Raw genomic sequence first — 13,965 nt, forward strand, 5'->3', positions numbered from 1 at the left:
CAGAAATAACTTACAATGCATTATATAAATTATTCTTGTATTGTAGTTTATTAATTAGTGACAATGTACAAACACGTATTCAATATCATGAAAGATTTAATTTTATTTCAAATCTATTTGATTCATGTAAAATTACACAAGATACTATTTTAAATACTTCTTCTAAGTGTACTTTGCATATTTTGTATTAACCGATTATCTAAATTAGATGTTTATTCGACACGTGATATGAAATTACTTACAAATCATTGATATAAGAAATTATAAAAAAAATTTTTACCACATAAAAATTTTTAGAATATAATCGATATTTTGAAATTTATATTAAATTTCCATTTATTTTATTAAGGAGAATAAGAATTATATGATGATAATACAAAAACGGTTTATTTATCCTAAATATTATGTATTATCATCATATAATTGTTGTACAACATTTGTAAAATTTATATTGTAATATGGAATGCGCTAATGAATAATTTAAAAATTACTAGTACGTAATCACTAGTTCAATTAGAACTTGCTTAATTCATTTATTGATAAAACAATTAATAGTTTGTTGCAATCACTCTCCGGGGTAGTGTCGACATTCGAGAAAAATTCGATAAATTAAATGAAAATTATTTAATCTTAAATTGCCACGCTCATTAACCTTCAAATTTTTTAATTTGGGCATTTTTTATAAAATAAGAAATTGGGAAAATTTATTCTTACTTGTTGAATTAGTCACTTACTTGCTCTTCGTTGTTCTTTACTGCTGCACATCACACTTCTACTTTCCTGAAAGGAAATATAAAACATTTTCAAATCAATACTTATATAGATATGTAATATCTATATTCGAGACTTATATGTAGTACACTATGGATTAATATTTATTTTCTATCACTACCTTATTTCAAAAGTAACACAGGTAAAAAATATGATTTTCGAATTAATACCATAATAAATTGAGTATAAACATTACTCTATTAAACGTGAACTTACTTATAACTTCATTAAAAATCACCATAATTCAAAAAGAAGGTGTTTATTTAAAAAGAATTATTACAACTCAAAGGATAATTTTTCAAGAATGATATGGAAAAGAGATGACATATTTAATTAGTCAATCATTTTCTGCAAAATTAAAAAATAACTTTTTCCTGAAAAACTTAACTTTTATAGCTGTGTCACTTTTGAATTGATAAGGAATTGATATATGATACTATCACCTGTGCAATGACCGCAAGATATAAGTCAATAATTGTGAGAAAATGTGACATGTCTATCGCATGACAGTGCATAATTAAGTAAATCACAAAGGAACTAGAAATTTGAGGGAAAAGAAAATTGCTCAAAGTTCGTAGCCGCTTATAAATAACTTTCAAATAGCAATAAATTGTTATATTTTTTTTTAGCAAATAAAAGCGTACACGATAATGAAAACCCTTGAGTTATGCGCACAAATAAAGAGACCTATAAGATAATATCTCTCTCTCTCTCTCTCTCTCTCTCTCTCTCTCTCTCTCTCTCTCTCTTTCTCTCTCTCGCTCGCTTGCTGTGTGTACACATGTGTAAAATACAGAGAAAAGAAAGTCTTTTATCATACTTACCTTTGTAGGTAATAAAATAGTGCTGTACATTAAATATCTTTATTACTTGGCATTCCGACATTATTTTTCAACTATCACTTCATGATAATAGCAAATGAGAGAGGATTTCTTAAAATCGTTATTTATTCAGAAATACGCTATGTTATTGACGATATTGAACACACACTATAATAACAGGATAAAACGTTATAATCATAATGAAAAGAACAGAACATCCTATGTGACATGTATTAATACAAGATCAAATATTGAGTAGAAATTGAAAAGAAGAGATAATTCGGTATTCATCGCGTTTTTCTTAGTATCGAAGAGGAGACATCGAGCCGAGCGGGGATCCACTAATGACATTTGGACTTATTCGTTCAACTTCGAATTATTTCGAAGAATCAGAAATGTGGATAGCCGGTCGAGTAGACGAACGAATGATGCGGTCTCAAGAAGACATAGTTCTTTCGATATTCAATTGAAGTTAATTTTTTTTTATTGTAAAACGTTATTGTGGCTAGCGAAAATAAGTTATAACAATTGTAATCGCTTACAATAAATCCTTTAAACTATAAAGAGCTAAGTTATATATCAAATTAATTATCATCGCCGCGTAGTGAAATACTGGCGACGAAGTTCGATCACCAAGGCAGCGGCATGTGAACGAACGAGCATTTCGTTTCGCTATCACCATCAGCAATTCCTCCAAACAAAAATTTTTGATCTTTCGAGCTGGATTTGCTCCAGATAAAATTGACAATCAAACGCTGACGGAATAGACTGACGAGGTTGTACAAATTGCAACTATCAGAAGATCATCGCCAATCAAAGAAACATTCAGAGAGCCGGACGTCGGATCATTTTAGTCATTAAGAGAACTACTGTGTTTATCATTGTGAAAGTTCATCCGACGCTGCATCCTGATCTAAAGCACAATGATAGGACAAGCAAGGTTTGTGAGCGAAATATTATTTTATTATTATTTTACTTCTCAGATAATATTTATGTTGCGTAAGATATTTAAAAGACATCTTTTAGATTTTATGTCTAAAAGATGTCTAAAAGATGTCTTTAACAACAGCCGAGCTTGTTTACTTTAAGAAGAAGTAAAGTAATCAAGGCATAATGTACACTTACTGAAAACTTTTATAAATGACATATTCGCTTTAATTAACAAACGCGGCACGAACGCAGAAGAAAGACGTGTTTAGAAAGACTTAGGATTATTTTAACGTACAAGCGCAAAAAAAAATGAAAATAATTGACAAAGAAGAAATAAGTGATAGAATAGCCATTAAGCCCCAATTGCATCAATGTTACTTTGACTTTAAGCAAGCTTAAAACTCTCTCTCTCTCTCTCTCTCTCTCTCTCTCTCTCTCTCTCTCTCTCTCTTTCTCTCTCTCTCTTTCTCTGCCTGCCTGTCTATCTGTCTGTCCCTGTCTCTCTTTCGCTTTAAAATGAGACGAAGAGAGTTTTAAGTCAAAATAAGTCAAAACAAGTACAAATGGACTTATTCATTGTGCATAAAATTCCGACAGCAATCACAGTGCGGTTATTCTCAATGCGGAAACATCATCTACGCAATTGATTCCATTGGAACCGCTATAAAATTCACATCTCATTTATTGAAATGCGTTTATCGAAATTGAATTTACCGATATTCTCGAAAAAATATAATTTGTGGTTAATAATATCAATAATGTCATTATACTTACTTATCACTATATGAGCCGACCAAAAGTGTTAAATAATCAGTGAATAATCAGTGTGATTATTTTTTATGATTGGAATATATCTTTATTTCTGATAATTATTCACACTCATGTGTGTAAATTTGTATTAGGAATTAAATTAAAATGTTTTGATATTATGGGATTAATATTAAGATGTGAACACATCTTAATATTAATCCCATAATTTTGATTCCAAATGTATACATCAATTAATAATAAAAAGCTATAAATAATATAGCGTATATAAGTGGATGTTTATATAGTGTAATAAATAAAATAACTTAATAATGTTAAAAATGTATAAGATTCTTTTGTATATTTAAAATAATGCAAAAAATTACAAAAATTAATATAAAAATTTACTTAAAAAGAACGATTCTTTATAGTTACTTTTTTTAAACAGCTATAACGTATTACTTTTCAGAATTCGGTAATTTGTATTAGTAACAAATTATTTTTTAAAAGAAAAAAAACGGTACCTCTGTAACTTTTTCAATTCTCCAATTTTAATTGACAACATCGTAAGCATGGATTTTCAAAACGTGAATCCTTTAAACGTTTGGTTGAATGTGCTCACGGGCAATCTGCTACCGATGGTCGGCCATGATTCACCTATTTCGTTCTTTTGGAGGATGTACAGTGTCTTTGTATGGATATTAGAAATAGCTGTAACGATCATGATGATACCTGGATGCATGTACGTATCAATGGAGAAGGCTATAAAAGACAGTCTCATCTGCTTTGTAGAAACAATAGAAATGTTTTTCATGATTTGGCGAATTTACGCTCGTAAAGATCTGATGCTTCTATTAATCCAAAAACTGAATCGGATGCTGCATACTGCTGATGAAACTATGAAAAATATCGTGACAGAGACTTTAAATCCGATAAAGGCCCCACTTAATTTTTATTGGACCACTGGCACGATGTCGATAATAACGTGGCATCTTATAACATTTTTAGTAATATTCGAAAAGAATCTATTTTATTATGAAGATTACAGAGTACCTGCTGGTTTTTCTAAGCAACCATTCCCGCTTAAAGTCTTTCTATCAGGAGGCCTGTTTATACTGCTCGGCATGGTATATTCGTTCATAAAGAAAGTTAGTGCGGAAGTATACACAGTGCATTTGATTTTAATGATAACTGCGCAGTATCGATACATTGCGGAAAAAATTGCAATGATATTTCAAGAAGAAAATGAAGATGGATATCAAAAAGGATATCTCTCTACATCTTATCGAAAAAAAGAAACAGAAATTAAAGCACTCTGCCAATATCACAATGAGGTGATATAGTAGGTATCTCAAAGTTTATTCAAGTATGTTGTTTCTAATAATTGTAGATAGAAAAAACATAAATATAATATAATGATTAAGTAATATGACAAATTAGTTTTTATATAATTAGATTATTCGATTAAATTGTATTTTAAATTTGCTTTGATAAAGTTTATATTTAAATCTATTTTTATTATGTTATTTAATTTAGGGCTTTAAGAATACATTATACATTTTCTTTCAGCTTAATGTCAATGCTAAAAGAATTACTGTCTTTAACCTTTACTGTAATGTATATAAATAATGTTTTACGATTCTGCTTTATTGGTGTCTTGCTAAGCAACGTGAGTTATAATTTATTACCACTAATTCTCTTTCTCTCTCTCTCTCTCTCTCTCTCTCTCTCTCTCTCTCTCTCTCTCTCTCTCTTATCTTCCCTTCTTTTCTTTTTTCTTTATAAAAATTTATTTTACATAAAAAGTTTGAATAACTATTTTATATTGAGGATTTTTAATCAAAGCAGTAGCAAATACATAAAAATTACAGCTAGCAGAAGTGACGTTCTTCGAAGCAATGTCGATTATAATATACACATCAGGTGCATTAGCGCAACTGTATATTTTGTGCTCCTGTGTGCAACAATTAATAAATGCGGTAATTGATAATTTATCTTTTAGATAATTTTGTTTTTGATTTACAACTGTAAAATTGAAAAATTTCTAAATTACTGTAAGGATGTTAAAGAAGTGTCAATTTTTCAATCTTCGGCAATAAAATGATATGCTTTCTGTAGTTTTTTGAGCTACAGAATCTGATTCTGTTTTTCAAAAAATTTTAATTTGTCTAGAAAGTATTAAAATCATCATATAAAGCTTAAGAATCACAAAATATAAAGTAAGTCGTAAATTGTAAAAAATTGATCAATATTATATAAGCAAATTGGCTAATCACAGTAAAGCCAGTAACGAATTAATGTTACGATTTTCTTACTGCTTACGTCTTACTGTCTTATGTTTTTGTATGTATCATCAGCCATATTTTCTCCCAAGTGATTCTTATTTATGAGTAAATGTCCGCCGCGGCTCTGTCGGTGGAGACATGTACTGCTCGCTTACGAAAGATTTTTGTGGTACAATTAATATTCATGCAATATTCTGAACATTTCATTGACATTTGCATATTCTATAATGATTCTTTTACTATTCCGGAGTATTTGGAATCGAACTTTCTATGAATATGTAATTACACTGAAAGAAAAGATTGGCTGCTGCAGCAATTTAGATAGTAATATTTTTAATTGATTGTGGGTGCAGTAACCAATTTTTGGCCTACATTAGTCTATCTGCAATGTCAATCAATAGACGATTTCAATAGACTAACGCAACTAAAAATTGATTGTTGCAGCTAATTAAAAATGCTATGCTATATTCAGCCAATCTTTTCTTTCAGTGTAAGAAAGGATATTAGAATATAGATAGATTGTTGCTATATCTTTGCTCAAGACACGTAAAGAAAAAATAAAAGCACTTATTAACAAATCGCGAAGTGCAAGCTATCGAGCGTATCAAACTTGATGGATTCAATCATTATTGAACCGATAATCTCGATTCGCGCTGCAATTTGTCGGCTGATATAAAGGAACATAGCCGGTCTCATGACATGTCGCTGCGCTTGTTTCAACACCAAAAGACACTCAAAGACCGTCACACTGTGTCTCCAGAAAAAGGTTTCTAGAATATAAATAATACTTTTTATATCTTAATTCGATAGCATTAAGAAGTTATTCAAAAATAAAGGCTTAAGTGGTATTTTCCCTCAAATAATTTTATTTAAAAAATTTTATTATATTTTGATGAGAAAATTTTATCATATTCTCTTCAGTAAAATTGGCACTTTTCTAACTTCTTTATTTTTTTTTATATAATTAAAAATTCTCGCTTTAGCAAACGTACTGACATATAACATTAATATTTTCAGAAAACTAGATATTACAGTTTGATGAATTGTATTTTATATTTAATATAAATAAATAAATTTAATATTAAATATAATATACTTATATATAATAGATTTATATGTAATTATATAATTTTTGTTGCATATTGCTCTTCTGTGGAAACTGTAGAGTACGGAAATATCAGATAAAGCATTTCACGAAAAGTGGTATTTGCTTCAGCCATCAATAAAACATGTATTTATCTTGATAATTATGGCTAATCATTTAGAATGCAAAATTGCTACATTTAAAAATTTTAATTTTTCCTTGCCCTCATTTATGGCGGTAAAATTTTGTACACTTCTTATTTCTTTTACATAATATAATATATACTTTATATTATAATATATTTCAAATTTAACATTCTTCGAACTTCCTTTCAGATTTTAAATCAATCATACTCAATCGCTCTTCTGTTTTTAAAAACAAATTGAAAAGTATGATATTCAAAGGAAAAATCTTATTTACAGTAGTTATGATTGTTACTTCCAAACTAATAACAAAAATTAATAATCCTATTAAAATATGTATTACTTACAATAAAAGGATTATCACGAAATAAAGAGATTATAATTAGTATTAAATGAGTTGTATTTATTTAATGAATTCTTCTTAGGGCTACAAGAAAATGCAAGAAATTATACTGATACATTATGTATTTTCATGTCTCTTTTTGCCATAAATCTTACGCACGTAACAATCTGCATGATACACAAAAAAATTAAAGGATTACCTAGTCTGTCCTCAAAAATATGTAAATATTCAAGAATGCAACTTCGTCAAAAATACTCATATCCAAGATTAAAAAAAATATATTTTTTCATTTCATTATAACTTTTATTTATCTATATCTGGCTACCTATTTTTGAAGACGAACTAATCCTTCAATTTTTTTGTATAGTGTAAGTATGATAACGATTTGGAGTAATTGTATAGTTTAGCTACATCACTTCAAAAATCAATAAAATTAGGCTTTTTTTGACGCCGAACGTCGTCCTGAATGCATACATAGCCTATGTATTCAGAAACCACTCACTGAACTAAGTAATCCGCTTATTGAGCTTTTATAAGAACTCACAGTGATCGCTCAGTGAGAAGTTATAGTCATAGTACGTACCTATTGAATGGCTGCATTCAGCAGATTCAACAGTTGCTATTGATTTATTGGGTTGTCCAGAAAGTTCGTGCCGACTAACTTATATAATTTAATAAATGTAATTTACTAAATTTAAATTTTCTGCGTTTCAATTTTCCTTCAACATCGGCACGAACTTTCTGGACAACCCAATATTTTTCTAGATCTAAAATTCTGATTGGATCTAAAAGAATACACCAATAATAGCAAGCGCTCACTCAACTGTTGAATCCGCTAAATGCATCCAATAGTGATTCTCTAATATGATTGGTTCATACGCTTATATCCAGCGAAGAACTAAAGATAAGAACCAATCATATTAAAGAATTAATCACTAAGCATTTATTAATCAGTATTTTCTGTTCAGCTATTATGTTCAGTGCAGCTATTATGATCGATTATTTAGTATTTAATTAATTTTAGTTTGTTTTCTTTTTCAAATTTTATTCAATTAATTTTATTCTAATATTTAATTAACTGTATTTTTATATAATTAAAGTAATAAATTTTTAAATATTAATATTTTTATTTTCTAGCAAAAGAAAAAAAGGATTATGTAAAAAGGCAGAATATAAAAAATACTTGATATGCAATATCTAATCTTCTTCGATAATTATTTCCTCATTTTCATCCAATGCTTCGTTTGTCTCCTTCAGAGTGGTTTTAATTATAGCTTCATAACAGCGCGTTTCTGCCATCACCAAGCATTTTCGTCTGCAAGTACTTATACGTTAAAATATAAAATACATTCGACAATGATGAGTGAACATAATTGATTAAAATAATTTAAGTATTTAATATATTCTGATACTTGCATGTTACTGTGATCATCCCGCGGTTTTTTCACTGGATTCCAGTTAGTTACAGGCTTCTCATTCGTCAACATCAAACCACGGATGCAGTACGATAATGCAACTTTATTCAAATTGCGATCCTATCATATTAAGGAATGTAATAATAATAATAATTTTTCGTAACAAAAATGATATTTAATCGAACTTACACGCCATTCAGAATTTAAAACATCAGCCAAGCTCAATATATCAGACGCTACTGCGGCTTCCTCTAAAGTTCTTATAGTATTCAGATAATTCTCCTGTAGAAATTTGACGAATACCACTGACTGTGATTGGAAGAATGCTGCTATTTCTTCGGGATCGTGTACAAATTTGAAAGAATTTCCATGTGATTGTCCTAAAATATTAAATATAAATCACAATTTGTGAAAGTTGGCAAATCCAGAAATAAGATCTAATTACTTTTCGGATTTATGACTCTTCCGATGCCATGTAGTAGACCCAAAGTTTCCTCCCGAATCCCGCATTCGCTTTTCACGTGTCTCTCGGGCACTAACAATCATACAAACAAAATGCAGAATCGTACTTATTGGTTCAATTATTAGAGCATATACCTCTGAGAGAAACAAAAATTAGATTTAGAACGGCACTGCGCACGTCGCCGATGCTGTTGGACAATATCTCGTCGATGTGTCGTTGAGAGACATGCAGCATGTCACCAGCAATGGAATTCAATATATTAGATACTCGTTTCAATACGTTCTTCATCGAGGTAGTCGTGACTGCGTTTATACTGTATAAATAAATCACAATTAAAGAGAACCAGAGAGACGTTTGATCTTTCAGAAATTATAATTGATTCACTTAATGATGTCAATGCCAAACTTCATCCTTATATCAGGTGGAAACAAAGTGTGCATCAGTCTTGAATTGCCAGTTTCCGTGAAAACGAATATCACAGGTTCTCTTCCCATTTGAAAATATTTTCTAGATATTTGTAAAGAAATATATCACATAATGATTTGATTAAAGCATTGAATTGTTCATTACAAAGTGACAAAGTGTTGCTTACTCCAAGAGTGCGAAGAAGCTTTTATAATCCTCGTGATAAACATTTGGGATATCCTTAACAAGGAATAATTGTTTTAAACAGTCACCCAATACTGTGTGATAACGTGTTGCACGTATCAGGTGATCCTCGAATCTGTCTCCTTGTCGCATTATGTGTTCTAAAAACAATTCGAAATTATGAATCAAGTTATATATCACAAAGAAGCTTGAATTTGAAAGTATGACAGTTACTATTTTCATCTTCAACCGGATCAACCGGCGTAATCCACTCTATAACATCAAAACTATTTTCTTTGGCAAGTAATTTTATAGCTGCAGTTTTACCACAGCCAGAAGGTCCAGAAAGGATCAACATAGAAGGTTGTCCCTTCAATGCCTTGTTCTGAAGCCAATTAGAGATTTCTTTCTGTTTCTGTTTACTAATTGCCAATTCAGACAGTCTTTGAGGCTCGCAGGCCTGAAGCAGCTTTGATAAACTGGTTTCATGCTTTCTCTTCTTGAAATTACTTTGCGTAAATGATCTGTCAAACAAAGTTTTATCTAATTCTGCTCTATTGGTATGTTTTACTAAGGGTTTATTTACAGGTTCGCAATCAAATGAGGGAACACACCAAGTGTTAGTTCTCTGCAAAGAAACACAATTCAGTTACTTGAACAATTAAATTTAACACTTAAGTTATTAAGAAGAAAATGTTTTGTATTTTAAACAAGATGTGAAGATAAAGATAAGAACAAAAGGTTTGTTCGCATCACATGTTCCAATATGCTTTTCTCTTACCATAATTCTATTCACTCCAACGAGCCTTGTTAGAGTGAGTAGGAGTTATGATAAGCATGTTGGAACATGCGATGCAAACAAATTTAATACAGCGTTTAGGTTAGGATGAAATAAGGCGAGACACATTTAGTCACATTTCATTCGAATAACACAGCTTTAAATAATATTTGTCAAAATATTTTTTATATTTACCTTCGATTCAACCATGTTCTTTCATATAAATTATGTCATAATCATATTTCTAATGAGCTTAAAAGATTGCCTCGCATCAGTCCCATGTCTCCTTAAAACATATGTCCCATATGATTCTCATAATATCAATAGCAACCAATACTGCCAATAATGTCATAAATATTGTCAGCCTTTCTTCCATTTGAATATTATATCTGTACACGGAATTGCATAATTAATATTTTGATCTACAAAGTTTCTTTTCCCTTTAATACGAACATTAGAGTTATAAATTAAACTCTGATTTTTCTATTATATCTCAAAGTCTTTTAAACAATTTCTTTGTAGTTTAAGTCTCGTTCTTGTAAACAGGAATCTTTGCATATATCTTAATATTTTCAGAAGCGTAAAAACGATCTCAAATTTACTAAATTCACGATTAATTTAATTGCTCGAATTAATTCAACATATGGAATTAACTTACAGCAAAATTATTTATTTATTAGAAATGCTTTTTGCTTATAATTCAAAAGCCTCGACATTTTGGTATTAGAATTTTCGTTCAAAATGATCTCAGAAATCTATAATCCTTAAGCATTGTTATAATTTTTACCAAACTCTGTATATATCAATATATTATTATATCATATACATCATTTTATACAATTGGTGGTCAGTAAGACTCAATTATACAAGTAATAAATTAATAATATTATCTTGCAAGATTCTCTCTAATAATATTAATAACTTATTTTAAATATAATTTCTACATGTAAAAATACATTCTATTATGTGAGTTCGAAAATATTACAATGGCATCGACATCGATAAGTATAACCACTAGCAAAAATTAATATGAAAGTTTTTTTTCAGAAAATAACATAAACTTGTAAGACAAACTTGTGGATAAGCAGAAAAACATACAAACGCATTGGTAATATAAGAAAGACGGTAATCTATATAGTAGTCTAGTATTCTAATGCACATATTCATAGTCAGACCTTATACTTAAGGCTTCCTTAAATTTATCTTTAGATGCTCAGCAATTAATGAAATAATTCGTACTGTATCTGAAGATAAATTTAAGAAAGCCTTACATACAAGGCTTATGATAAGGCTACATGATAAGGCTTGACTATGAATATGAGCAAAAGTGTCCTAAGGAACAAGATGTAGTCTTTGCAATTTTGTTACGAATAATAATTACAATGTCGAACTCTCTGGGATATCTTCCGAGGAGAAGGTACGAAGGGACTAAGTGTTCGGTTTTTTTGATCGTTTTATTTTATATATTCACAAACATTACAACTTTGTCGACTACGCGCCCGCATTCACAAAAGCCATCCTATACGCGTCATACAATACATATCACTCGTCTCGGGACCCCTTGAGGCCCTTGCGTACCAATTACGAATTGTAATCTCTTTTCCCCGAGTCCCTAAGCCGGCGTTCATTAGCAATTTACTCTGTGTATATAAGCGTACGTGTATATAAGTATGTATCTTTTTTGCTTTTTTTTTTATTTACAGTCGAAGCGCGATGCGCTCAATATATCCTGCGAAGCTACGTGGATTGGTTGGGCTGGTATTTTTCATCCTCACTCCCGAGAATTCTCGAGGCTCCTGCCGATCCAGGCAGCTCCGTGTTGGAATTTGAAAAAATATGTAGCATTATATATCTTCAACGAAAGGCTTGGACTTGGTAGTTATCTTTTATTCGTCGGTCCTATCTAGAATCCCGAAGGACCAACCGGTTTTCTACGAGAGTTCTCTCTAGCGATCCTCTAAACGTATTCTAGTTAAATTTGCGGCGCTTATTATTTTTTTCTCTTTCCTCTTTCTTTTCTTCTTTTATTGTGCATTATCTGAAAATGCATGAATAATGCGACTTTTTATAACATTCCGGAAGTCAAGTTCTTTTCAAAGGCACTATTGTACGCGAACGGAAATACGGCCCGAAGAAAGTTATGCCCTTTCTGATGTTCTTGTTCAGTATCTGTCACGAATCGATAAGGTAAATATATCAGTTAGTGGACATGATTCAATTATTGGACAAAACATCAAAAATTTTTAATATCAAGCTTTTAATGTATGATATGTACGATTCTAAAAAATTCACTTTATTCAATGTTTATAAACAAATTTATTTAGAATTGTATATCATTTGAGAGCGAACGTGGCAAAGCAGCAGAGATCTCAGATTCCCAAAAGAATCAAAGTATTTTTATACGCTCATGTCTCCTCTCGGAAGGAAGCGACAACCGAGAGTATCTTCGCCAAAAACATTTCTCTAATATCTAACAAAATTTCATTGTTCGGAATCGTTAAACTGTAGACATATGACTGTATACATACAATCAGCATGCGCACTACAGTCGAAAGAAGTCACCATACTCGGCCACGAGAAAGAGTAGGTGAGAAATACATGACAATTAAATAAGCATCACAAGCATATGAGACATAGTATGTAACACAGGCCTAACGTAAGAAAAAGTACATATCATTAAAAGCTTAATATTTAAAATATTTCGTCCAATAACTGAGTCATGTTCATTAACTAGTAGATACATTCATCTTATTTTCGGTGTCTGTGAAGTTAAGCTCCAGACATATCGGATGAGATCTTAAATCGATCGGTCACTTTCATCGACGAATCGTCGAAAAATTTGATCGTATCATTTTCGATTTCACAAAAGATACCGAGGAGAGGGCTCCGCTGGCAATCAGTTAAAGCGACTAGATTTTTGTAAAATTTTACACAAACGCAACGCGATCTCGTCGATTCAATAGTAATTGATCAATGACTGCATATGTGAGAGTGAAAAAAACGTTTTTTTAAAGTTGAAGCGATTCAATCTTTCTGTATCTTTAAATTATAATGGGCACTAAACGAGATAAAGTGAGAAATAGTATATAATTACTAATGATATCAATGTATCATAAATAACACATTACGTGATAAGTAACGTTATTTTTTGAGATCGGATCGTGATTGACGACTGATCGATGTCGAGTAGCAAAACGTACGGATCTGTCTGTGTAATGAAATTTGCGCTCGTCTTTTCTCACACCGTCGAGGATGCCTTTCAATAAAATTACGCAATCCTGTGTTCGTTTAAGGAGGGATCTTAGTAACAAATTCTGTTTCAACAAAAAAAAAACGAGCTTCGTATCAAGGTATATAAAAATGGCACTTATACAAAATGGTAACATTATAAATATAATTGTATTTGTAGAGCTATGTTATTCAAGAAAGAGATTATATTATTGGGCAAATGAGCGAGTTTAGCGAGTCAAATTATTGAAAGATTACAACAATGTGAAAAAAGGCGGAAAAAAGATACACAATTAAAGTAACAGATCTAAAAATATAAAGATCTTTAAAAGCTACGTAGGAAAAATAAATTCAGCGAAAACGAAATGA

The 13,965-nt window shown here is 30.6% G+C and overlaps 2 protein-coding genes across 3 annotated transcripts; one reads left to right on the top strand and one right to left on the bottom strand.

Moving 5' to 3' along the window:
• The first annotated feature begins 3,841 nt into the window (after positions 1–3,841).
• LOC108684564 (putative odorant receptor 92a) lies at positions 3,842–7,024 on the top strand. The gene is made up of 6 exons (XM_018188954.1): positions 3,842–4,057; positions 4,286–4,611; positions 4,839–4,938; positions 5,141–5,248; positions 6,720–6,875; positions 6,974–7,024. The coding sequence occupies exons 1-6, from the start codon at positions 3,842–3,844 to the stop codon at positions 7,022–7,024; spliced, it is 957 nt and encodes a 318-aa protein (XP_018044443.1).
• Positions 7,025–8,321: 1,297 nt separating this feature from the next.
• Positions 8,322–10,676, bottom strand: LOC108684592 (cell cycle checkpoint protein RAD17). 2 transcript variants are annotated; one of them, XM_018188987.1, is made up of 9 exons: positions 10,564–10,676; positions 9,825–10,218; positions 9,595–9,751; positions 9,387–9,509; positions 9,137–9,315; positions 8,985–9,074; positions 8,729–8,919; positions 8,541–8,659; positions 8,322–8,439 (listed from the first exon to the last, which is right to left on the bottom strand). In XM_018188987.1, the coding sequence occupies exons 1-9, from the start codon at positions 10,576–10,578 to the stop codon at positions 8,322–8,324; spliced, it is 1,386 nt and encodes a 461-aa protein (XP_018044476.1). In that variant the 5' UTR covers positions 10,579–10,676. The 2 variants fall into 2 exon arrangements, with proteins under 2 accessions (XP_018044476.1, XP_018044477.1); XM_018188988.1 differs by lacking the exon at positions 10,564–10,676 and adding an exon at positions 10,372–10,430.
• Between the last annotated feature and the right edge of the window lie 3,289 nt (positions 10,677–13,965).

Source organism: Atta colombica, unplaced genomic scaffold (assembly GCF_001594045.1).
Source record: "Atta colombica isolate Treedump-2 unplaced genomic scaffold, Acol1.0 scaffold136, whole genome shotgun sequence".
Taxonomy (NCBI): domain Eukaryota; kingdom Metazoa; phylum Arthropoda; class Insecta; order Hymenoptera; family Formicidae; genus Atta; species Atta colombica.

Coding starts and splice junctions, on each gene's coding strand:
- LOC108684592 (XM_018188987.1), bottom strand. Junction 9,510..9,594: donor AGCTTCTTCGCACTCTTGGA/GTAAGCAACACT, acceptor ACAAATATCTAG/AAAATATTTTCAAATGGGAA. Junction 9,316..9,386: donor TTTGGCATTGACATCATTAA/GTGAATCAATTA, acceptor TTATTTATACAG/TATAAACGCAGTCACGACTA.
- LOC108684564 (XM_018188954.1), top strand. CDS start 3,842: ATGGATTTTCAAAACGTGAATCCTTTAAACGTTTGGTTGAATGTGCTC. Junction 4,612..4,838: donor TATCACAATGAGGTGATATA/GTAGGTATCTCA, acceptor ATTTTCTTTCAG/CTTAATGTCAATGCTAAAAG. Junction 5,249..6,719: donor TGCAACAATTAATAAATGCG/GTAATTGATAAT, acceptor TGGAAACTGTAG/AGTACGGAAATATCAGATAA.